The 27,319-nt window shown below is 33.6% G+C and overlaps 1 protein-coding gene across 4 annotated transcripts in view; it reads left to right on the top strand.

The window, feature by feature from the left end:
• Nucleotides 1-27,319, top strand: part of CNKSR2 (connector enhancer of kinase suppressor of Ras 2) — a 258,534-nt gene that overhangs the window by 131,322 nt on the left and 99,893 nt on the right. For 2 of the 4 annotated variants that reach the window (XM_019927696.3, XM_019927695.3), the window contains exons 9-11: nucleotides 7,890-8,036; nucleotides 18,277-18,410; nucleotides 23,557-23,768. In XM_019927696.3, coding sequence (XP_019783255.1) covers nucleotides 7,890-8,036; nucleotides 18,277-18,410; nucleotides 23,557-23,768 — 493 coding nt within the window. The remainder of the gene's footprint in view (nucleotides 1-7,889; nucleotides 8,037-18,276; nucleotides 18,411-23,556; nucleotides 23,769-27,319) is intronic. The other 2 variants (XM_019927697.3, XM_019927698.3) reach the window with 1 other exon arrangement.

Below are 27,319 nucleotides of genomic sequence, written 5' to 3'. Positions count from 1 at the left end.
TTTAAATTACTCCATGTTGGAATTTAAGGTCACTTTTTTTTTTGCATTTAGTTACTTAACCAAATGCATACCTTTCAGCTTATATTTCTTTATATTTGAACCGTAGGTAATTCTCTGTTTCTATTCAGTAAATGAATGATTGTGGAAGAGCAAAATTAGGATATCTCCAAATATACTATAGTTTAATATTGTAAGACTTTATCATTAGTATTATGTGAAAAAAATAAATTTAGGTGAAGGTGAAGTTTGTAGATTGGTACTCAAATTTAGTAGTTCTAGGATCTTTGAAAGATATTGTGTATCAAAATTCATTACTTCTGAAATGTTTTAAAATGTTTTAGTAATGCAGGGGAACAGATCACTATGATAAATATCTCAGCACCAAAAAATTTGGCAAAAACAGTGTCATTAGTCTCAGGGTGATGGGTTGTATATTGGATTAAGTCTCTTCAGTGCTTTTAAAAAGAGAAGAACGTTTGGGTATAGTGTGACATATCATCAGACATTCATATAGGCACACTTCAAGTCTCTGAAATTTCCTTTGTGAAGAAGTATCATTTATACATTACAAACTGTTAGTAAGAGCCAGTGTATACACAGGAGCGTGTGTAATTGTTAATGAATGGATCTGTTACTTTGTCTTCTGAAGGGTAATAACTTTGAAAATCTTTTAAGAATGTCCTATCTTCCTGCTTGTATGTGTAGAGATGTTTTCTTGTAACTCCAAATACAGTTGTGACAAAGGTAAAGGTCTAAATTGATAGGCTTACATTCTTACCTTTGTTTTTTAACTTTGCCTACTTGGGACCATAGAGTAGAGATTCTTTTCGTATGTTGGTCAAATAATTCACCAGCTATTGTTTCAAAATCAGATAGGCTAGAGAAGGTCCTAAAGGGGTCAGAGACAACTTCTTCCCTCTATGTACAAAGAGGAAAGGAAGAGTATCACCTCTTCAGCACCAACCCCAAAGTCTTTTGTGCATCTAATCTGGGCAACCCATTGTCCAAGGACCTGCCCACTTATGTTGTGTTAACCCAAGAACCCCTGGTATCCTCTTCAGCCTGATCAAAGCAATTACAAGCCCCATCTACAAGAAAGCAGAGCCTCTGGCTTTTAACTCTTGGGATACCTTAAAAACTGTCTTGGACAATTTTAATCCTATTTGTGTTGTATATAAAATGCATTTCAATGTCCAGGTTGGGGATTACATTTAACTAGTAAGACTTGCCATTGTTTAGGGACACTGACTTTTGCTACCTGGACAATCAGGAAGGTAATATTAGTAGTTCGGCGTATGTGAAAAGCAGGTCATCTTTAATAATAAGGCATATTTTGTGTAAGATGTATAAGTGGGTTTTTAAAGTTCATTCCAATCCATGAACTTAATGTGAATGAAATATTCTCTTAAAATATTGAGAAAGAGAAACTTGGACTATGTACAACCACTACAAAATATTTTTCTAAAAGAAAACTTTCCTAACAGTGTTTATAAAATAATAAAGCAGAATCTTTCTATGACAAATAGCAACTATATCCACGGTTATATTCCTTGTCATAAATCACTATGACTTTAGGTCTGAAGTATCCAGGATATAAATACTGGTTTCTTTTCAAATGTTCATTTATAAGAAAGTTTATTTGGTAATTTGAGGGAAACAATGTCTATTATAGCTTTAGTATCAAGTATATTACATTTAGAGAAAAATTTAAAACTACATCTTGGTTTTACATACAAAACTAAACTCCCTTTGGAGTTTTAAGGCACTTTATTGTCTCTGAAACATTTACATTCTCATGTCACCATATCGTTTCACTAGTTGAGTTATCAACAAACACTGATTAAGTCTCTGCCATTTGTAAGGCATTGATTGCAGGTATATCCAGACAAATAAGACTCAGTTTTTATCCTAAAAAAAAAAGCCCTCAAAAAGTTTTGTGAGGGTAGATGAAGGGGGGGTAAGGAAAAATAGGTAACTTTAATAAGAGGCAGTGCATGAAAAAAATGCCACTGGAGAGATACAAACAGTGTACCATGAGATCACATGAGGAAAATAAGGTTCTAGCTGTAAGAGGCTTTATGATGGTACTGCATTTAATAAGTGCCATTATGGATACGTAAGATTTTATAGGTGGGAGAAAAATTGCAAATAGAAGGAAGAACGCTTTTGCAAGGATATAGCTAGGGAGAAAAGCACAGTGTTCGAGGGGAACATAATACTAACTTCACCAACTCTTCCACCCATACTGAACTACCGAAAGTTGCTCAAACTGGTTTTACCTTGTCTCACGGCTTTCTTCACTCCCTCAACCTCCAGATCACCTTCACGTGTCCAATTCCTAAGAAATTCAGCTTAGACTAATAGGAAACCTTCCCTGAACCCTCAAGAATGGGTTAGATGCCCCTTTGGGAGGCTCCCATTTCACCCTGTATCCATTCTATTGACGTACTTCTCTTAATTTATTGTAAATGTTCATTGACCTGCTCATCTCTTGCCTGTTCATTATGCTTTTTTTTTCTTTTTTTTTTTTGATACGTGGGCCTCTCACCGTTGTGGCCTCTCCCGTTGCGGAGCACAGGCTCCGGACGCGCAGGCTCAGCGGCCATGGCTCACGGGCCTAGCCGCTCTGCAGCACGTGGGATCTTCTGGGACCGGGGCACGAACCCGTGTCCCCTGCATTGACAGGCGGACTCTCAACCACTGCGCCCCCAGGGAAGCCCCATTATGCTTTTTAATGAGTCACAGGTTGCACTGCAAGTACCATTGTATCCATAGTACATGGCACGTAATAAATACTTAGTGATTCTATAAGTTATAATATCTAATCTTAAAAACATATTAAAATATTCTAGACATGAGCAAGTCACTGCCTTCAAGACAGTCGTTGTCTAGTATAGCTGTTCTTAAAATGTGGTTCCCAGACCTGTAGCATCAGCATCATTTGGGAACTTGTGGGAAAAAAATGTAAATTCTAGGGCCCCACCTCAGACCTACTGGATCAAAAACTCTGGGGTTTCCAGGAGATTCTAACACACTCTGAAGTTTCAGAACCACATTAAAGAAAAATAATATGAGACAGCTATGGCCATATTGGCAAAGGACCTATTTGATGAATTGATTCTTTAGTTAGGCCTTTGGAGAGCTTTTCAAAGGTTTTGAGGGGAAGAACACTTCTATACTGTAGCAGTATTTTGGAGCTGCAAAAGATCAGAGTAGAAAGAGCCGGTAGGACTCTGTTTTAAATCTAACAGTCAGGTATCCAAGCCAGAAGTAAGGCAGTGAGAGGAAGTATTAATTGCTAGAATCTATTCTTTAGGATACATGTGGATTAAAAAGAGGGGGAACTGTCAAAGGTGACTCCATACTCAAAACTTGAGAGGATGATAGGGAACTTTTTGTTATTGCTGTTGAATGAGAACAGGGAGCTAAGTTTGGTTTTTAAAGTGTTGCATTCGTTTGAACTACCACTACTACTATGTTTGTAATCTTGGCCAAGAAAACTTAATCTCTTTTTGCTTCAGTTTCTTCACATGTAAAATGGGTTTAATTGTTTACTTCCTAGGGCTGTCATAAGAATGAAAATATAAGTGAAAGGAATTTAATATAGGTAGGAAGAATCTAGCTTAGTGAATTACTGGTGCTTGATTATTCAGTAGCTATTAGTATGGATGAACTGAACTGTTGGAAATATGTCACGAGTTCTTGATAGGGAGCAGGGATGGTTAGAAAGATTTGGGATTCATGCAGCAAGTTGTTAGTGGAAGCTCTGGGAAGAGAAGAAATTATTGTGAGAAGACAGCATGAAATATTAGGGGTAGAACACTTAGCCTAGAGGAAATACCTGCATTTATTGGTTGTAAGGAGGAAGAAAAGATGGAGGACAAGTAATCAGAGATGTGCCAGGACCACATCCTTTTACTAAAGCTCATCTGTTGTCATCTATTTGCACTTTCCTACCCATTCTGCGTATTAGAGTTGTAATGTATTGTGGTTTTGGAAGTCTAATCTAATCCTTTAGCCTGTGCAAGAATATTTAAATGTCTCTTTTGGTGTTGAGTTCACTTTTCCACAAGTCAGCCAATTCCTTTTTGGATGTCTTTGATTATTAAAATGTTTTTCTTCATATGTATCCCAAACCCATTATCTCTTAAAGTTTTGTACCTTATTTAATTCCTTCCTATGTTAGGATCCCATTAGCCTCCCTTCTTCCTTCTTTCAAAGCTCCCTGTATCTCCTTGTACAGAAAGACTTTCATTGCACCCCATGTAAAGAATACTTTACAATCATTTTTCATATTACTGTTGTATCTTCACATGGCTTTTAATTCAGGTCTATCACACTTAATACTTTAAAATCATAGCCAGAAACTCAAATGACGAAATGGAAAACTAATCTTGAAAAATGATTAACACGCATTGATATATTTTATCTATTTTGACGTGTATGTACTGTTACATTTAGCTCCGAACACGGGGCTCCCAAATTTCTTGAAGTTGTAACCTGTATACCTGCCTCATTTCATCATACCATCTACTCATGTCCCCCTATAATCTGTCAACCATAAATATCTTAATAACAGTTAAAGAGAAATAAATTTATTTCAGTAGTTCATTACACTTAATTATATGTTCGAAGATATGTGAAGGTGTCACAGAACCAGAGCTGAGAATTATTTTTCCTGGAGCTCTAAGACCATTCCATATTTGCCCTTGAATAGAACATGGTACAACCCAATAAATGGGGACAGTTGTTAAGAATAATATGCAGTAGAAAAGATAGAAAGTAATGAAGAAATGATCCAAGTCAGGGAGCTTGAGAAAGGACTAAGGAAAAAAGGATTATTCGCATGAGAGGCATGTTGTCTGGTTGCTGTTTATATGTATACAAGTACTGGGATGGGACTGATATAGCTAAAACCTACCTGTTATTAAGGAAAATGTTACACATAGGCTCGGAATTACTCAGCCAGCTTCATTCCTATTCAATAATTTCCACATGAACCTGAGTTAACACTTAAGTGAGGTATCTACTGAAATCGTTCATTGAATAAAAAAAACAACAGATAATGTAGTTCTTGACTTACTGTGCACAGTTGAATAATAATTTTGTTTTTCTTTTGATAATCATATAAAAGTATAATGCACAGAGCAGATGTCATTTCCCCATCACCACCTTTTACTGTTTTAAATAGTGTTATCTTTCTGGTTTTGTTCTTTTTTGTGGGAATTTTCCATCCATAACAAACAGTCCTACCTAGATACTTCATAAAATTCACGATTTTCTGACTGGAATATTACTATTCATACACTAGGTCCATTTATTTTATTGATTTTATTGTTTATAAAAATAACATGTTTATTGCCAAAAGTTCAGGAAATAAAAGAATAAAGAAGAAAATATATATTGTAGTCTGTACTCCCCTTTAATGTAACCATTGTTAATGGTGTTGTATAGCTTTCTGTGTTTTCTATATTTATATAAAATTTTTTTATAAAAGTAGAATTGAAGTACATTAGCTATTTTTAAACTTTTTTCTACACAATTTTTATACCCCATGCTAATGGGAATTTACATAATGTACAGTTTTTCATTGGTTTGAACAGTACTGCAACACACATGTTGCACATTTATCTCTGGGCTCTTATCCAATCATTTTCTTTTGGCAGTGAAAGTAGAATTTGGGAGTCAAAGTTAAATACTTCATATGGGTCACTTTTTAAAAGATATTGCTAATCTTATGTTAGTGAGTGTGGGAAGGCTGATGAAAAAGTAGTAGAGTTATATAATTTTCTGCCATTAAGTAACATTCAGCTATAAAATTTAAGAGTAACCGAATTATTACTTTCTCATCAAAAAACAATTTCACTTTCTCGTGGAGAAACAATTCTGGTTTTTGGAATTGTGTATTCAAAAAGAGCATAGCGAAACTGAAAAACCAGGATGAATCAAATTACACTGAACGTTACACTGGAAAACACCATCTAGCCCTAAAATTTTCAACTAGTCACAATGATTATGTCATACAAGAAAATGGAAAGAAATTGGTGGGTAGAAATCAATGTGTAATTCGTTGTCAAGAGTAGATAGGCTGAAAGAAGGGTACAGTCATCATATTGAGTGCTTTAGTATAGTTAGCAATTATTTGAGTAAATAAAGTAAATGATAAAAAGTGGTTATACTCTTTGTATAAACACTGTGTTTTCTCCCTCCAAACCTGGAACTCAGAAATCTGCTCGCATATTTTTTGGCGAGCAAAATGAATACTTGGATTTGAACTAACTTTGCTTTGACGCTTGGCTCATAGAAATGGCTGTAGGGATACTACGTAGCTATCAGAAGAATCAGAATCAAAGTAATGTACCTTTGGGGACATAATAATCTCCACTTATATAGAATGGGAGACATTTGACCAGTTCCATTACTGTAGCTGATCCACATTAATGTGATTTTTGAAAAAACTGGCAGCCTCTTATTCGTGGTAGGCAAGTATCATAATGATCATTTTGATTCATATCTGAGACCCCTGAGGTTTTAAGTATTATAATGTCTTGCTTCTTTTTTGTCCTAACTCTTTCTCTTCACCATCACTCAGTTCAGCTATAGTAGAGGTTATAGTTTAAATGAATGGTCACTCATATAAACTAAAGTCTCCCATTATCCTACAGTGGCTGTGGTCCAGAGTACCTCTTAATCATAGTCTCTGGGATCTGTGCTTCTTTTGATGCAAGTGCTCATTCTTTACAGTTTGAGCCTTATTTTCCAGACAAAAACATGATGAATAATAGGCAAAGGCACCCATTCCCTTTCATTAGGTACCTAGGAAGAAACTAGATCACTGTTCAGACCATTTGCTAAGTCCTGCTTGCAATCCAGGATAAATTTTGACCCAATGTATTTGTATAAAACACCCTGGAAAATTCTAATCCATTAGTGTTGGAATAAAAGGTTATTCTCTCTTTTAAATGTGAAGTGTATTTTTTAAACCTTGGAATAATAGATATTTTTAATGTGTTTCTTTAAAGCATACTTCTAGGATTTCAGATAACTGCATAACCAGCATGTCTTAAAAGCAAAGTAACAAAAATTATTCTGTGTTCAAAAATTTAAAAGGATGATAAGTAATTTAACATGGATAACAGTAGAGCCAGGTTTCAGGACATTTATCAAGTACTTCTGTTTAATTATACAATATGTTTTGAGGTGATATTCAAATAAAATGGCTTCATTAAATTTAGCACATTATATTTTAAGTTTATAGGGTCTTTTGGAACACATTTCCAATAGCTGCTGCATTAGAGTAGCATTACCTTGTCGTTTCTTATTCTATCTTTATATCGTGGTTAAAGGTTTATTTTATTGATGCTGTCTTCCCCGCTCAGAATGTTTCCTTGGTGTGTCACTACCAGCTACTGGTAGTATAATGTCAGTCTAACTTAGGGACACTTATCTCTAAAAGATGGTGATGAGAAAGCATGTGGTGTAGTTCTTAAGCTCAGGACATTGCCAAATCCTTGTTTCAGGCATGCGGATTTTTAAATTGTTACTTGTGAACAAAGCTTGGATCTAGACCTTGTGCAGCATTAATGATGACATAATTTCTTTAAATTCTAAATTACTCCATTGGTAGGATACCATTTTAGTCTCTGCTTAGACTGGTAAATGTCCATTATGTTATCTCATAATGGTATGGACTCTAAATGCAATAACATGGTTAATCAACTCAAAAATAAAATTTCTTTCTTGAGTTTATATCTCCTGAAAATTGATAGGATGGTACACCAATTATGTGATTTTCTTTTTTTTTCTTACTAATCTTATTAAAGGGGGAGAACATTAAATCTTTGAATACTGTACCTCAATTTTATTGTAATGATTTTGCTGGTTACCAGGTGGGGTGGCAGTTGAAAAATTTGGTGAATGCACTACGAGAGGACCCGAGTGGTGTTATCTTAACTTTGAAAAAGCGACCTCAGAGCATGCTTACCTCAGCACCAGCTTTACTGAAAAATATGAGATGGAAGCCCCTTGCTCTGCAGGTAATGAAGCTTAATCATAAGTCATACACCATCATTTTAGCCATAGATTATCTCAGTAATGCTTCTTTATTGTGCCTCATCTCAGCAGCATATGGATTAATCTTGTATGCTTTTGAAAATTTGTTTATGAAATGATCTCTTCACAGCTTATCCTAATAGGCTTAATTGTGATGAAATCTCAAAGTTACTATAATTAAAACCCAAATGATAGAGAACTCTGCCTTAATTTGTAAACATTTAAAGCATAATTCCCAAAAACCACAAGTTCTTTGAAGCCAAAATGTGGATAGAAATGAAAGTGAGAGGTTTCACTTTGTGATACAATCTTCTATTTAAAAGTTTTACCCACATATAATTCTTGAGGAAACTAGATGATAGTTTATAGAATTTTTTAAAAACAGGTCATGAGATAAAAAATAGTTGTTTATAAACAGTAGGTAAAGAAACTTTTGATAGTAATTAAAATGTACCTATTACATTCTTCCTGACTGATCATTTTTCTCTTTTCTACCATGTACGGAGGCAAAAATAGGGAAATTGATGCGTTAGAATTTCTGCATTTTTCTTCAATGTGAAACGTCACTCCAAAATTACTCTGGATGTCAGTAAATTACATTCATTAAGAACCAGAGGTATCTAGGAAGTTATAAAAATATTATTCTGATTGATAAAGATAAGGAAGTAATACATTTTCTTCCATTTCAGTCAGGCTATAATCTTCAAACATATCATAGAAGAAATTCTTGTTCTTCACAAGACCTGCACTTTTAAAATAGAAGACCATCACCTTCCATAGAAGGTTAATTTTTAAAAATTAAAATTGCCCATTGAAATAGAACATTGCCTGTTGTTCAGATTAAAAAGAAAAGCAATAAATGAAAATGCCATTGTTATCACTGCTATGTAAATTGTTGTTCTATATTAGTAACTTACACCATTCTTAGATTTTTTTCCCTAAAATCCTAAATTCTTCATTACATATGAATGGCCTTATAGATTATAATGATTTCTCATTGTTTAAAACTTTCCTACTTCTTGGCCTCAAAGTTGCATTATGCTTAAGTAACATAAAAACATATAAAATATACTAACATTAAGGTCTTTAAATTTTTAATGTGAATCTTTCTATTTTTCAAATATACGTAAAACTATATTTTAAAACTATATTAATATGTCCAAATGCATTTGAAATGCAGTATATGTTTATTATCAAAGATTTTTGGTGATCATTAAAGTTGAGAGATCAGTGTTTGGCTCATTAATTCGTAGATTAGCAGATCAGACCTTCCCATCACATCATTTTATTTTCTCGCTGCATTATAAGTTGCTTTGTTGTTCCACTCTGTAGTTTTCTATTGACATGTCTTCCCCAAAGATCCTTCTTCAGAGTCCGAGAGGTGGGAACCCTGAAGAAGAGACCCCTTTCAGCCATTAGGTTTCCTTCTCTATATGTGTGGTTAAATTTAACAACTTCTCTCTAGTACCTTCTGTTTCATGGTGAACACCAAAAAGACACTAGTTTCTTGTTGATCCGTGAACTCTATTTGAGGGAATATCTCTAGAAAATAAATTGGTGATTTGATCCTCTTTTAGTTTCCTTTCCACAAGCACAAACTGGAGAATTAAGGTAATGACAATATCTAGTTAAGAATCACTTTTATAGGAAATGCTGAAATAATTGAAAGACCTGCATTTTTTTTTGCTACACATACATTTGGTGTGTGTATTCAAAACTAGAGAACAAAGACTTTAATTTTTTAAATTACTCTACATCATTCCTTAATTATAATTATAATAGATGTTTAAGGCACTGTTTCTAGTTTCATTCCTAAAGGCCAAGAAATGTGCCTCATCAGATCACTACTTATATTTATTCCTCATTGCCTATTCAGTTACTCTGAGTATATTTGTAAATTTACTTTTTCGGAATGCTGAAATCAGAAAAAAAGAAAATCAGCATTGACATAAGTGCTTCTATGATGTATTGATGTTTTTGTAAATTTGTTATTTCAACTGAATTTAGTTCACCTAAAATGTATTGTCCAAGTTCAACGCCTTATAGATAAGCAATACTATTAGTGAGGGCAGGGGAGGACCCTGCTTTCAACTTCTTTGAAAATTGACTTTTTACAGAGCAGAAGGAAGAGTATTAGTTTTGATTAAATACTTTCAAGTGGTGGTAAAACAAAGTCTTAGGAATAAGGGCACTAGATAAGTACTCTAACATACCACACCACCAGCACCAAATCTCCCTGGAATCTATTTCGAAGACCTGAAATTGTACCATTACAGAGTTCGTTTTTGATCTTAAGGCTTTGGCTTGTGCTAAAATGCAAAAAGAAACCAGAAGCATAATGGAAACTATGTGGTCAGAATTTTTAGAGGATGTATACAACCAAAGATGGACAAAACTTGAGGGTTCGCTTCCAGAAGGGGAAAAAATCAAAGAAATAGTGGGATGAGAAGGTCTTGCAGGCAGTTCTGGATTCTTTGTGACTTTGCCTGAGGCCACATATTTTTCCTAGTGGCTAAGAAAGGACCTGGGATGTGAAACATAAGTGCTTAATGTAGCAACAGTCCTCTGTGCAGACATAAGTACCATTCTTACTGTATTCCTGCTTCTGGTATGTGTATGAATACGTTGGAGCTAAAATGCCCATTAACTCACCTAAATATAAATTTTCAGTGTCCGAACCTGAGGAATTGGACATTAGGTTATTCCTTTTTTCATAGCCTATACCAGTAGTCTACTAAGAATTATTTAAAATAGAGTTTACAAAAAGAAGCAATCTGTGGCATTTATCTAACCTCAATATGTCTATTTTATCTTTTTCTTATACAATACCAGCCTTAGCATTTTCAGATAAAATATGGCAAAGTTTGTATAATGGGGAGGTAGATGCTAATACATGCCTCTAAAAAAAAGAACAACTTCATTCTAACAAAGGAATAATTATTTTTTAAACTAATAAGGAAATAATTCGTACCTATACAACTAAAACATAACCTTATCTACCCTAAAGTAGAAGATTTTTGAGGAATATCACGTTTTAATGGAAGTTCTAGAGCGAATAGTAGCTTCTATTATTAATTAACTGCAATGATAAATTTTAATTTGGATTTTCTTTTGAAAATCATTCATGGAATTATAGCCAAATAAGCAAAAGCATACAATTCAACTTCATGCTCACAGAGCAATTTCATTAGTACATTTCATGAAATTTGGCAGCTCTTTTGTTAAATTCCTGACTTCTCAGACATTTTGCAATAGAACTGAAAGACTTAAAGCTACTTTAGTCAAATACTACAAGCAGATTTAATCTGGACTTGAATTCTGTTGTCATCGGCACCCATTCATATATAGTAATGTTTTACCTGAGGTAGAATCTTTATTCTAAGAAAGCAAACTAGCAATTCCTTGCTTTCTGAGAACTGTTTTTAAAACATGTCCTTAGTAGCACCCTCTACTAATGTCCTGGATTTTGGTAAGCATGGTGATTGCTTATGGTCAAGTTCTTCCAATTCGATGACACAAATCCTGGGGAATTATGGATAGACCTCAGTGTATATTTTTTGATGTTTGTGGTTTTAAATTTAGTGTGCATAGGTCACCAGCTTGCATGGGTGGTGTCATTTTCTTCTTACAAGAGATGTATGGGAGAATTAGCTGGACACTGGCAAGAATGTTGATTGAAATCATCACTGGGAATCAACAATTTTCAAAAACATTTAGGAGCCCAGCTTTTTTTTTGGTGAGAATGCATCTCAAAAATAATCACTAAAATCAATGCTGGAATTCGATATACTGATATAGGTTTCATTAAACACATTTTTAGTATAAAATGATATAAAGCTGTATCATTAGAATTGCTCCTAAACTGTTCTAATCCATAAGTCTCTTAAATCGATGTGATAGTTTCTTGTGTGGTTTTTGTGCTTTTCACTTTAAATTTTATTGCTTAGCATTACCTTGATGCCATTTTTACAGGATATTTAAATTAAATAAATTTGAGCAGAAAAAGAAATGGAAAGCAAATAGTTATAGGAGTCAATTTTGTCTTTCAACTGGTGTAACGACTGAAGAACATTAATTGATTGTTACATTTCAAATACATATAGATATGAATGGTTAAAGTCATTCTGTAAAAATAAAAAACGTAAGCAATAATAAAATTTATTTTAATATCAAAGTTATAGGTTGGGGTGACTGAAAAAAACATTGGTAGCAAAGTTTATATGTTTCTGAGAGTTTTGTTTTAAAAGCATGTTTTGAAGAGGAAGACAAGTAATATTAGATATGACACGAGAAGAAAATAAGTTTTAACTAAAAATGTAATGTGCTGACTGGGAGGCAGAAACAATTATATGTTTTACATGCTCAAATTAGTAAATAGCTGCAAGCAATTGTCACATTACATTTTTGTTCACCAGTGTTTAAGCAAATTAATTAAAGGATCTAAATCACATTTGTGTTTTTCAAACACATGCTTTCAAAATGTTAACACTGACTACAAATAATCACCTAAGATGAAAAATTATTTTTAGTTTCTTTGTTCTTTAGCTTCCTATTTCTTTAGTTAATTTCCTAAAAATGCTTACTGTAAATTGAAAAAATTGAAAAATTTAATTTCCTAAAAATGCTTACTGTAAATTGAAAAAATTGCAGTTTTAATGTTGCAGTATCAACTATGCCAATAAGAGTGGACAGCAATAAATACACTAATGGTAGTTTCAGTACAATGTGCAAATTTTGATGATTAATTGGAAAAAGCCATTTTGTAGTGTGACTCTAAAGTCTATATTAGTTGTACATTGGGTAACTACATACTTACTTTTAGGCCCATATATCTATTTTTAACTTATATAGATATAGCTTCCTGATCAAATATATGCTTGGAAAAAATGTTTGTTTTCTTTGTAGTCTGATAGGAAAGGGAAGGTTACATGCTTAAAAAAGAAGACTCAAATCTTTTGTATTTATAACCTTGGATTCTAGAAAAAGCTGTGAAAAAACTGAGTGCGAGAATTTTGAATACAAGTGTTTCTCTTGCTTAAGCTCTTTTCACATAATTTACTACTTAAGAAAAGCTTACCCAGGAAAAATTATGCCCAATAATTTTCCAAATTAGATCTAACATTCTTTACATGGTCAAGAAATTTACAAGTTTGTATGCAACTTCTTGCCTCCCAAAATCCAGAATACATTTTCTCTGGAGCATTTGTTTAGATGACTCAGAGTTGCTAACATAAAACAATATTTTGGTACTTGTATTGGGAATTATAATAAAAACGTGTTTGAACTGAATAAGGACTTGTGTGAATATTCTGTGCTAGAATAATGGGATATTGTGATCCATTTGAGTCTGTGCTTATTCCCAAGAGTGAATAAAATAAATGGCCAGGTTTTATACTTGATGTAATCATTCATATTTCAATGAGTATTTTCCCCCTGGAAGACAAAGCAAACTCTTTGTGATATTTGCATTAGTGAATTTTAGAGATAACTACATAATGTGTAACGCACCGTTTTAATCTTTAACATGGGGGCTGTCTTTATGTCATTGTTTTCATTCAAGACTTTATATAGCTCTGTGAAAGCTGGGTCACTTACCAGATAGAGGGACAACTAAATTAAGATATGCTTGCCAAGAGTTGTTAAAATGTAAATTGTTTCAAATAAAACCTTTAATATCAGATGTAGTTTTTAAGGTATAGACGTTCTTTTCTCATAGTCTTTAAAACCATAGTGTTTTCAGAGGTACATTAATACCTTCCAGGTGTGCTCAGTTACCTTAGAGATGTTAGAATCGGGGACACAAGGAAAAGACCTGAGCCATCAGAGGATTTAACGTGAGATTTCAGTGATCCCTTTCCAAAGCTGAAAATTTTATTTTATAATAATCACAGTCTCCTGATGATGTTTAAACTGGATGAGTAGAATATTATCACTATAGTGAGTCATCACTCATGATTCAGAGGAAGATTTGTGCCGTACCATATTGTGGGATACAATTTGAAGGTATTTATATAGTTTAAATGGACAATATGAAAAATGTATGTGTACGTAACCTAATGAATTTCTGAGTCCTGTTCACAGTAGTAAGTTATCATTAATTGACCTAAGTTTATAAATGTATATTTGAAGAGATGCATATGATCATTTTATTTAGGATTTGGATATTTTAAGAGATGCATGCCAGTGCCCCCAAAATCTATCATAGATTTATTTTAGAAGAGTAACAACATATGTGCAAAATATGTCCTCCCTGTTGGAGCCTCATTGAATCTGGAAGGAAAACTCTATGTCAGTAGGACCATTTAGATATGAAAAATAAATTTTATGGCAAGGTCTTTCCAGGAAATAAATCCTCTTGGATAGAATCCAAAATGGATCCATATCATACTTGATTGCATACCGTAGTGGATCGAGTTATACTGAAGCTTCATGCTTACTTGAGTAAGAAGATGCAGTCTTAAAATACCCTTGTATTTTATCCATAAGCGATGAAAGCTCTTAATTCTCTTCCTGTGCAGATTTTACCAGTTAAGAGAAAGAATCAAAAGGCAAAGTGGTAAAATAAAAAATATTACCCTTTAATTCTATTTTTCCCCTTATATTGGAAATTCTTTATAGTACAACGGTAACTACTTTTCTTATACTATGTTATGAAGAAATGATTAAAACTAAATGTTACCAACGTAGGAAGAACTATCCTTCTGCACTATTATACTTACATATTTAGGTATTTTTTCTGAAACTAAGGCATATGTCTATTAAATTTTGAATTAAACGCTGAGAACTTTTTTGATTTGAGGGAGGCTGTATTTGTCACTTTTTGTGTATTTTCACGTACTTGTTGGTTATCAGTAATAGGTGTAATTTTAATGGCACTTGTTACAACTAGGAATTTCTCACTGATAATTTCAGCTAATAGCATCATTTATTCTGTGCTTGGTTTAGTCACATTTTGCCTATCTTTCTAATATTCTTTAATGCCTTCTTCATTCTTTTAGTCATTTAATTTTGTACCCTTTCAATTCTTGTCCAGAGTTAGAACATTTTTAAGACATTATAATTTTAAATTATCACAAATTTCCTTTGGGGTTAAGTAGCTATTTCCATTTTCCCATGAAGCTTCTATTTTACCATATTTTATTTTTCCATTGCCTAATGTCTTTTTTTAGATGAGATTCTCAAGAATAATGTTTACTTTTTAGCTTGGATTAGCTTGACAAAAATAGTACAATTAGTAGACAAAAATACAATGAATATATTTAGTATTTACTATGTGTTTTACTTAGTACAGGCATACTTGATTAGCCAGATGATATCTGCATGATAAACCAGTTTAAATGGTTTCTGTGATTTACCAGTTAATAAAATAACTAGCCAGTAAGAGTTAAACAACAGGATTGACTAATTTCTTCTTTCTCTGAAAGAAGTTGTTTTTTTCAACCGCTTCAATTAATTGAACCAGCTGGCACAATCAAACCTGTTATCTGTTTAAGCCTATCTAAGAGTCTTTTTCTTCTACATTTTTGCTAATTTAACTAACTGTGTTAACTGAGGACATTAATAGCAACTCCGTGTTGAAAATAGAAACCTAGAGAAAATATCAATTTGAAGGAAGTTGACAAGGCTAATATTTAAACTACCTGGAAGGGGAAGGAACAAGTACCCTAAACAGACAATTCTGGTAATAGTCCAGACAGAATAAAATATTTTGTTGGTCCTTACCTCACACTTCAGAGGTATTTAAAATATACTTGTAATCATTGACTACTACTTCTCCTTTTTTCCTTTTTTCCTTCCTTCCTTCCTTCCTCTTTGTTTGAGGAGGGCAGGGATAGGTACTAACCAGGAGAAATTACCTTTAGTTCTACAGGTGGTAAAATAAAAGGAGAGAAGTCTTCAAAATAGAAGTAGTGACCCTAGAAAAGAAGAAAGAGAATAAAAATTTGTTAGATTATTTTTTTTTAATGCTTGTGTTTTTAGAACTTGTTTTTAAGTTCACTTGTAGTGTTAGGATATTTTAAAATAAGAGCATATTAGAGCATTTTAAAAGCATACTGAATATAAGTTTTTCTCTCACAGTGCATCTGTTACAGAAAGTTTTGGCAAGAAATGTACTGTGTAATGAATGTTTTCTTTACATTTCTATAATGATTAAATTTTGGTTAGACTTGTTCTTTAATGTCATTTGTATTTAATACCAAGATGTCCTGACAGAGAGGAAACAATGATAAACAGAGTCACATCACAGATCACACTTGATCTAAAGGTCCTATCAAACCTCATAAATATACTACCATGTGTAAAATAGGTAGCTAGTGGGAACCTGCTGTATAGTACAGGGAGCTCAGCTCGGTGCTCCGTGAGGACCTAGATGGGTGGGATGGAGGGGGAGTGGGAGGGAGGCCCAAGAAGGAGGGGATATAGGTATACATATAGCTGATTCACTTCAATGTACAACAGAAACTAACACAACATTGTAAAGCAATTTTACTCCAGTTAAAAAAAAAAAAGGTCCTATCATTCAAAGGTCTGTTGTAGAGGCATGTAATACATCCTTAGAAAGAATATAATTGTTTATTTCCTCAGGCTTCATGGTGTTCATCTATACAGGTAACTCCTGATTACCTATATAAATTTCAGGATTTCCCATTGCCAAAATTTTTGTTTCTAAAAGACACGCATAGTTTAACTGGATGCTATTCCAAATCAGCATAGTTAAACATAATAGTCTTTACTGTGTACTTTCAAAATATATCAAAATTCCTCAACATGTAAACTTCCTGACTATTTTTTTACATCATATAAGATAGAATACTGTAGAGTCCCAAAATAAATTATCAATTATTTTTCCCTTCTCTCTCTCTTTCTTTAATTTCTATTTCACATAGATTAAAACTTAACCGTCATTTTGGCAGGATGTGTGATTTCAAGCTATTAAGGTGAGCTGTGTAAAAAGGAAGGTCAAAAACCATGAACTGAGTCATAAACTATGTAGCCTACCCCAGTGACCTACATTGTACATTGTATTTATGCTTGGATTTTTGAACAAATTTTGTTTATCTGTACAAAAGTATTGTCACAATATAAAATAGTTGTACTATGCCATTTTTTGAGTGTCCAGCAATACGTGTTAAAGTAATAGAACTATGGGTCTATTATAGATATGCTAAAAAGTGTTTTCATACTGGCTGAAATGGCAACATCTTATCATGTGAAGATACAGTTAATTTTGTGATCATTATTTTTGTTTGCGATTGCATTAAAGTTCTTATTTTTTAATATGTTATTGTATATGTAGCTAAGCAGTAAGATCTGTAAGATAAACATGAAAATTTGTGAATTTTAGTTTCACTTTAGAATAATTTCTCAAACCACAATATCATTTCCAAATGCTGTGACGTTTAGAATTGGGAGTGCTCGTAAGTTAATGCATCCTGATGTATTGCTTAATTCAGTATATAGAGAATCTTAATTTTTTAAAAAACTTATTTAATACATAAATACAGGCATGAAAATGAGATCTATAGGTATGCAACTAAAAATTATTTCAAACAATGGTAAATGTGTGTGCCTATGAAAAATGAAATGATTGTGTCACACTAATCACCATACTTTTGAAGATGTACCATAAAATGACTTGGAGAAGACAGTATTGTTTATATTTATGAAAAAAGTACATTTTCCTAGAAAATATTCTCTCGTATTGGCCTTTCATACTCCATTTTTGTAAACTTTTTTGAGAATCTGTCACATTCTACTGACTTAGGAGTGTAATGTATCTTTTTTGGGAAACGATATGAATTATCTTTCTTGTACACCAGTCAGCATGTGAGTGAACTAATTTTTTGGGAAGTTACTCTCTATTATCTTTCTTTCAAAAGTGGGATTCTAACAAAGCAAATTTAAATATGTTTCTGACTGTGAGATAAATCTCCCCATTATGAAACACTGCATGATAGATTTACCTTATAAATAGCTTTTACGCGGTTATGCCGTACAATAAGGTGAGTTAGGAACTAAGTGAAAAGCTCTAAAGCGATAAATTTTTTTGTTTTTGGAGACTCAAAGGAATATCCATGTGCTAAATAGCATGCTTCTTGATTTCAGCCAAGTTCAAAAACTTTGTAGAAATAGATCATTTAAAAATGATAACTATGTGTCATTGTTGTTGTTGTTTTGTGTGTTGTTTGTGTGCGTATGTATTTTCTTTTTCATTTTAACCAGCCTCTTATACCTAGAAGTCCCACAAGCAGCGTTGCCACGCCTTCCAGCACCATCAGTACACCCACCAAAAGAGACAGTTCCGCCCTCCAGGATCTCTACATTCCCCCTCCTCCTGCAGAACCGTATATTCCCAGGTATAAAACTAACCATCATGTTGTTCTACGTAGCTTCTAGCTAAAGACTAACCTAAGTGCACGTAAACTGTGAAGTAAATTCTCACGAAACACCTTGAATATTTTCTCAGTTAAGAATTCTGAGCACATTCTGGAAAATCATTGCCTTATAGAGACTGTACTCTAGTTAATAATAACAATAACAATAACTAATTTGTATTAAACACTCTACATTAAATATCTTATAAGCATTATCTCACATAATAGGAAACTAATATAAAATAGCAGCTAGGATTATTTTAGTAAGTAAAAAATAAGTGAGGCTCTTTGGTAAGAAGCCACAGGAAATCTCAAGTTACTTTGAAGCATTTCATACTTTATTTCTAAAAGAGAAAGTTAGAGATAACTTCTATGCTTTCTTAAATGTATGTAATGAGGAAGATTTTTTTTTCTTGGATGATGATGAGGGAGAGTGTTTCTTCCCCCAATACCTCTGTCTCTACAGTTTCCACTTGGTTAGTTCATTAATGTTTCTTTCAGAAAGTAGAGAGAGTTTGCAAGAGAATGAGTTGCCTTTAAAGTCTATTTTCAGATTTCTGGAGGCTGTATCTCCATTTCATGTTCCAAATTCCTATTTGAAATTCTTGGCAGGTGGAAGACTATAACTTTGTGCCATCATGCATTTTGTCCAAAAGCATTATGATTTCCAGCCTTGTGGAATACAAAAATTATGGAAAAGGGCCAGCACTAAATGGGGATAATTAATACCAATCACAAAGTATTTTGATTCAGTTTTTAAATTAGTTGTGCAGTCAGTCAAAAACAATAATTTAAGGTCTCTTGTTTCCAAGCTATACTTAATATTAAAATTCTTTAATAAATAAAAGTACTGAAATTCCGTGTTTTAATTAATTTTCACTATTCTTCACTTTAGTATACCTAATGTTTCATTCTGTTGGATATGATGGTACTGACATTTTACCATCTAAATGCTACATGACAACATTGGCATGTCTGCAAATACTGTGTTGTCATCTACTAATAAAACTACAGTCAATTTTATTAACATTTTAGGTCTTTTTTTGAGAATTAAATGTGGTTGTGAGAACATGGTTTGTGAGAAGATACAATTTACTAAGCTGGCGTTTCCAAACTCGTTCTAATATATAATTTACAGTCATGTTAAATTTACAATCAGATGTACAAATTCATCTGATATCCTAGTCAAATTCAAGTTGAATTTTAATCTATTAAGATAGTATCAGACTTTTTGAATACTCTTGTAAGAGGAGCAATAAAACCATGTGTGTTTCAAATAGGAAATGAATCTTTTGGTTTGTTTTCATTTTAATGGGAAAGATTTTTATTTCAGTGCAAATGATTATTTAAAAGACCTTATTCTTCAGAGGGCTACATGTACAGATAAACATTAGAAATTATTTTTAGCAAGTCTCTGCGGTTCTTTGATGTTCTTTCCTTGTCTCTTGGATAGGGAGGAACTTGTAATAAAGAGAGTATTTCCTAGACAGAATGTATTTAAAATGTACTTCAGAAGACAAAGGAGTTAAAGAATCCAATTCTGTCCTCTAAGTGTGGTGCAGATATGATGAAGGCAATATATTGAAGTCAATAAAAAGCTTTAAACATGCTGTTTACAAAAACAGGAGAATGCAAGAGATTGAAGTATCAGCATAGTGGTACTTGTTTTGGTAGTATTGCTTGAACGTTCCATACTTTTCAGTAAAATTCATAAGTAGGGTATTATCTGTCGCCTTAATTGATTCTTAGTCTAGTGTGCAATTTAACAGAATGTTCTAAATGTTTTTGAGTCAGATTATTAGTTACCTCGTCACACAATCGTTTGATATAGCCCAGTTAGAAAATATGTGCATGAAACTCCCTTTGTACCACAGCCTCATATAAATTATCTGCATTTTCTGGTTTGATTTGAAGTTATAGTCATAAAACTTTTTGCATTTGTCATTCTTTTATGGGTACAGCTGTGGCTTTTTTTTTTCTCATTTTGAGGATGAATGAGGCTCACCTAATTTAACTCATCTGAACGTTTATTTTTTCCTACATTAAAAACTTTTGTTTATGTAGGATAGGCATTTGGGTGATAATTTGAATTGTAAATAATAAAAGCTTTCTCATCTTAAAACCAAAAAACCTTAAAAATGGTAGGACTGGTTGTCAAATTAGGTAGACTTTTTTTCATGTGATTATAATTCTTTGAACACATTTATTCCAGAAAAAGAATGTGATTGCAAAAGTGACTTTTTCTTTAAAAGAGAAAACACTCATGTATGTGGAGTGAAATTTGGTCAGTTTTTTATTATATGACTGTATACAATTTCGTTATCATAGTATACAGTGAACTTTTATACTTAACCAAATTTCTTTTTCTGTCATGAAAACCAAGAATTTATAGGTCTTGCACAACTGTGAAGTTTAAATACTAATTTCTCGTATTAATTTTACTGTGAGCCATTAAATATAAAGATAGTCCAGTGAAGCAGTGCTCTAACTTTCCATCTGTTCCCTTAAATCCTTTTTAGAGCAAAAGTGTAGATTTATTATATATATGTATAGATGTATAACATTAAGAAAATTTTTATAGCAGTACAAATTAATATGTTGAGTTATTCAGGGTCTCATAATGTGAGTACCTATACACATAGCCACACCCACTTATATACGCAATACATGTATCAATTCATTCTACTGCAAAGTTTGGTTTTGATCTGTACTTTTCTTAATTCAACTTTATTGAATGCATCCCATATAGACATGTCTAATAAATCTTCTTTGTTGGTAGAAGGCCTCTCATACCATTATAGATAAGGAATACCAGCCCTTCCCATTTTCTACCACAGGGTGTGTCCTTATAAGTAGAGCATGGTGAATTAACTAGGGCTGAATCACCCTCTGATCTCAGCTGCATTAACATTCATGTCACAGGCCTGGCAGAAACGTCTGCCCATTTATGGATAGGCATAACCTTCCCCAGTGCCCCAAGTTCATTAGGGCTGTTTCCAAGCTAATTGCAGTGTCAGTTTCTTTTTGCTAGAGGACTAGCTAACAAAAAGCACCAGGCAATTTGTTAAGGAAAAGTTTTTAGCTAGCCAAAAATAAAATTGTGCCTGGATTTTATATTTATTTTCTTTGTGTTGCCTAAGAACTAGCTTTCATAGTTACAATTTGGTAATAAGCAATACTTTTATTTATACAATGGAATATTACGCAGCCATAAAAAGAAACAAAATTGAGCTATTTGTAGTGAGGTAGATAGACCTAGAGTCTGTCATACAGAGTGAAGTAAGTCAGAAAGAGAAAGACAAATACCGTATGCTAACACATATATATGGAATTTAAGGGGAAAAAATGTCATGAAGAACCTAGGGGTAAGACGGGAATAAAGACACAGACCTACTAGAGAATGGACTTGAGGATATGGGGAGGGGGAAGGGTAAGCTGTGGCAAAGAGGGAGAGTGGCATGGACATATATACACTACCAAACGTAAAATAGGATAGCTAGTGCGAAGCAGCCGCATAGCACAGGGAGATCAACTCAGTGCTTTGTGACCACCTAGAGGGGTGAGATAGGGAGGGTGGGAGGGAGGGAGACACAAGAGGGACGAGATATGGGAACATATGTACATGTATAATTGATTCACTTTGTTATAAAGCAGAAACTAACACACCATTGTAAAGCAATTATACTCCAATAAAGATGTAAAAAAATAAAAAAAAATAAAAGAGTGACAGCTTTCTGATTCAGTCAGTCTTGAGAATATTATTTACTACTTTCTACATAGTTCAAATAATAGGAATATAGTTCTCTTCATTTGGACAAACCCAACCTCGACATTTGTATACTGAGAGAGAAGTATAGTATACTGTAGTATAAAAGTATAATATTTTTGGTGAACTGAAACTCATATTTTAGAATTGACATTAGCTTTATAAGCTCATCACCATCTCATAAGACTTAATAGGTCACTTATAAATTTGTTATTTTTATCTGTCTTGTTATAATTCAGTTTATTCTGTGGATTTAAGATTTCAGTCTTGGCACTTAAATTTTATCTGGTTTGATAGTATTCATGGCACTGTTTAGGGTAGAACTGGAAACAAGAACTAGGAAGAAATAAAATTAGTGATCAACAAGGAAAGAAACGTTGCATTTACATCCATAGTCATGTTCTAGAATATGAGCTTTTCTAACAGAAATTTTATAGCTAGTCAGTGAAATTATCATAAAATAAGCAAGGTTCATTTTAACTAATCCTAAATGGAATATTTCTACCAAATTATTGTCCCAGTCACCTGGGCTGTGTGATTAATATTTACTATGTGTGAGTAACAGTTTTAGGGATCCCATAAATTTAAATTAGAGATTTTTCACTTCAGAATCCTATAGAAAAAAAAATCAACTTGCCATCATCTTAAATCCCATTCTTAAACTCTATATATGGTAAGGTTTCTCCACCCTCTCTCCACAAGAAATGTTGCTGATGTGTAATTAAATTTTGATATATCCATTTAGAATGAGTTCCATGAACATATCTTTTTTTACTATTAAATGAGATAATACAGTTTAAATACAGAGAATAATTCTTTTCATTAAGGTTTATTTTAAATTAATAACAAGCTGTTTGAAATTCTTACAACACCAGTTTATATAGTGCTAACTTAGCTCTTAAGGTCACAGTACCCTCACAGAAGTGGCAGTTCTTAAATACATCTTTGTTTTTAAGCAGTGCAAATATTACCATGAATCAGTTAGATAAACTGGCAGAAGAAAGCTACATTGTTAGCACTGTTAACATTATACCTACTTTCTTAAGCACTAAAAGGAATTTATGAGCTAAGATGATGTCTTTCATGTGCCATAGTATTGAACATGGACTAGAGCAGGAGTTAGAAGATCCATGGGCTATGTCTAGCTGTGTAACCTTTAGGCTAGTCATTTAACCTCTCTGAGCCTTGGCATTTTTTTTTTCCTGCAAAACAGGAATAATTCAAAGTTGCCCTATAAACCTCAAAGAAAGTTTGGAAAGATCAGAAGATATATAGGAAGGACATTATTACTACTTTAGACTGTCTCTGTCATTTTACCACTGTAACACTTTTCTACATCCTTCTCCTTTACCATCTCTTTAGGGATGAAAAAGGAAACCTTCCTTGTGAAGACCTCAGAGGACACATGGTGGGCAAGCCAGTGCATAAGGGATCTGAATCACCAAATTCATTTCTGGATCAGGAATATCGAAAGAGGTTTAATATTGTGGAGGAAGATACTGTCTTGTATTGTTATGAATATGAAAAGGGAAGATCAAGTAGTCAAGGAAGACGAGAAAGCACCCCAACTTATGGTAAGAGTTCTTCTCTTACATTGATGAAAGAGCTTATGTCTGGTATGGGAATCTCAATTTCTTTTCCTAGGCTTTTGGGTTGTGAAAATTACTTAATAGCTTTTGAATCTTTATAATTGATCTGTGTCTGTCGTGTGCTTCCAAGTGGAATCTCAACAATATGAGGCATGACATTAAAATTTATTCCAGGTTTTCCAAAAATAAGCAAGAATAGTAGGTAGCATTTTAACTCATTAATGATTTACGGAAACCTTTTTGACTCACATGTAATTTTTGTAGATCAGGTGTTGCCAAACTGGACTAGTTCAAGGGTTTTTTTCCCGTTTTTTTTTAATGAATATTTACTGTTAACATAACTTATTTAAAATAAAATTTCCTTATTTCTCAGGTATTAAAAAATCTTTAGATGGACTTTTCTGGGTAAAATCTCATCTCAATTTTTGTTTTTTTATAAGAAGCTGTAAATTTTGAGTGGATTTTAAATAGGAAGGACATAATGTATTTAAAGCAAAGATGGGCCTAGAGTTACCATGTCCCAGGATTTTTTATCTGACTCCTGTTTTTCCATGCATGACCCAGAAAGTAACCCAGTCACAAATACTTAAAAATTGATATAGTGTAGCTGTAAGATTTGCAGATAAAGTTGCCTAAAGTTAAAGTAGTAACACCTATGGTCCTATTGCAAGAATGAGTGTATTGAACTGGAATTCTATGCTCCATCCTTTTCAGTTTTGGGGGAAGGGCAGGATCCTTGCTGATTAGTCCAGACTTGATCAGTGGGAGCTGAGCAGAAGGAAAGTTGTTTCTAACTTTCTCTTTCCACCTGCCTCCCTTACTTTTTCACTATGGCCATATGCCTCCCTCCTGTGGTCCCGAAAGATTACCTACGTTATTACCCACGCCCTGTTTCCTTACAGCTCTTTGGTAATAATTATGTATGAAAAGTTTTGGCCAAAACGATCCTAAATAATAGGAACCATACCTATCTTGCTTTGTGTTATTCTCTGTACATGTGCTGTTTTATCATGTGCTCCTTCTCAATTATACTACTCTGGTGGCACTTATTTTGAACTGTCATAAATTGAAGGTATTTGTACCTTTGCTTTTCTCCACTATTATATTGTAAACCTCTGCAGTATAGAGGCCTGCCATCTTTTTATCCCTGCCCCTGCCCCCCATCACATGAGATTTTTATTTTTGTTAATTCGTTGCACAAGTATTTATTGACTACCTATTATTGGATAGGCATTAATGTATAGCAACTCTTCTTTTGTTATGTCCCAGAATTTTCTGGCTATTTTCTACTTGTGTTGAAGTAGATAAGAATGTTTAATTTAAGGGGAACTTATAGTCACCAGATGAAGTTGATTATTGACAGCTTTATAAAAAAATAGTTTACTAAGTTCTTACTTAAATGGCTCTGAATTCTTAGTTCCTTCAAACTATGGTTTAAAGCACCTAGTGCTATCATGTTCCACAGATCATATCTCTTCCAATAAAATAGAATACCATTTAAATTTTAGAAAAAGTAGATATCCTTTAGATTCTTGATATACTTTTATAAACCACTTAGGAGAAAAGAAATGTATATATGCTTAAAAGAGGGATAACGAAGTAAAAGCAAAAGTTCTTTTACTTTTGGTCATATAGTCTGAACTTTCACTAGAGATACTTATTCAGTAGAGATTCCCTGGCACAACTTGAAAGTTGTTCCAGGTAGCTAGCAGTTGAATGTATATTTACCTTTTTAAAATCAGCTCTTAAATAATAAAACTTACCTTTCACATACGTGAATTTGTGGCCATAGTATTCCCAAAGATTAATTCATTTGTTAACTCATTCAGCTAATATTAGTTGTGTGCATCAGGTCAGCCAGGCACTTGGGATGCAAAGATGAATAAAACATAAATCTTCCCTGGAAGGCAGTCACAATGCAGAGGGAAAAAACAAAGAGATGCAGTGCAGCCACTTTAGGTAAGTAAGAAGGTGTGAACAGAGTGCTGCAGTAGCCTGGGAGCTGAAGCCCCAGAGTCTTCCTGGGAAGTCACATAAATAAAAGTGACATTTATGCTTGAGTTTTAAATGATGAATAGTCATTATCCAGGGTTTCTAAATGCTGGTTATCCCCACTAAATACCTGACACCTTCTCAAACCTAGGTCTGAGATCTGAGGGTTTATATAAATCTCCCAGGCCAGACCCTAAAGGTCCCAAGTAACTTCAAACCTTAATAAGCAATAATTGATGACAACTTCTTTATTTAACCTATAAAATGGTCCCATTACATGGACCCCCAAGTGTGACAATATTCTCTTGGATTTAAAAACAATGATAATGAAATACTTGATCCTGCTGAAGTATATTGAAAACAAAAAAACCCTGAAGTTACAAAAAAAGTCCACATTTTATATTTTCTGAAAATGACAGTAATTTAACCTGTTAGCACTTGTGTAATACCTTAAAAGGCATTGTATAAGTCCTTTAGCCTTACAGTGTTCAACTTAGCTCTTAGTTACAAATACCCTTATCTTCAAGTATGTGGACTTAGTCACCATTACTACCTATTAACTTCCCAGCTTACCTGTTTACTCAAAGAGGTTTAGAGTTATAAGAGTCTAAATAGGATTTTGAGAAGCAAAGGAGAAACATGATACAGTTTTTTTGTTTGTTTGTTTTTTTGCGATACGCGGGCCTCTCACTGTTATGGCCTCTCCCATTGCGGAGCACAGGCTCCGGACACGCAGGCTCAGCGGCCATGGCTCACGGGCCCAGCCGCTCCGCGGCATGTGGGATCTTCCCGGACCGGGGCACAAGCCCGTGTCCCCTGCATCGGCAGGGGGACTCTCAACCACTGCGCCACCAGGGAAGCCCCATGATACAGTTTTTAGTGTGTGCTTTTGGTTTCATTCATATGATAGATATATAAGACAAAAATATTTAGGGAAGCTCTGCTATTAGACACTGTGACATAGAAACAGATGGAAAGAAAAATATTTGAAAATATCCTAATTGAGAGCTTTAAAATGTATTGATTAACCAAAGTTCTCATTTTATATCATGAACCCACTCTTTGTGGCTAAGAGTGAATTAAAAAATTAGTTATTTGCCCTAAGCTGTAAGATACAGTGTGGATAGACAGTGGATGGCCCGTCTAGAAAATAAGTAAATAATACCTGTTGAGATTTATGTATGCCAGGCACTCTTCTAAGCATTTAAAAGTCATTAACCCATTTAATCCTCACAACAACCCTGTGAGGTAGATACTAATAGAATCCTCACTTTACAGATGGGTTAAATAACTTACCCAACTAGTAAGTGGTAGAGCTGGGATTAAATACCCATGGATATTTGTTGACTCTACCAGTGGTACTGGATAGCTAACTATTATGAAAATAATTTGCAAAAGTGTAGGAAAATAATTTCCAAAAATTTCATTACCCCTTCCAAATTCAAGCATTTGATTTCAGGCAAGCAGAACTAGATCTGTTCGAATATGTTTTTCTATATGTTTTGTATTTCCTGACACTATAATAAACATGCATTTATATAGAC

This window comes from Tursiops truncatus, chromosome X (assembly GCF_011762595.2).
Source record: "Tursiops truncatus isolate mTurTru1 chromosome X, mTurTru1.mat.Y, whole genome shotgun sequence".
Taxonomy (NCBI): domain Eukaryota; kingdom Metazoa; phylum Chordata; class Mammalia; order Artiodactyla; family Delphinidae; genus Tursiops; species Tursiops truncatus.
The sequence above is the reverse complement of the archived record's forward strand: the minus strand, read 5'-3'. Positions and strand labels throughout refer to the sequence as shown.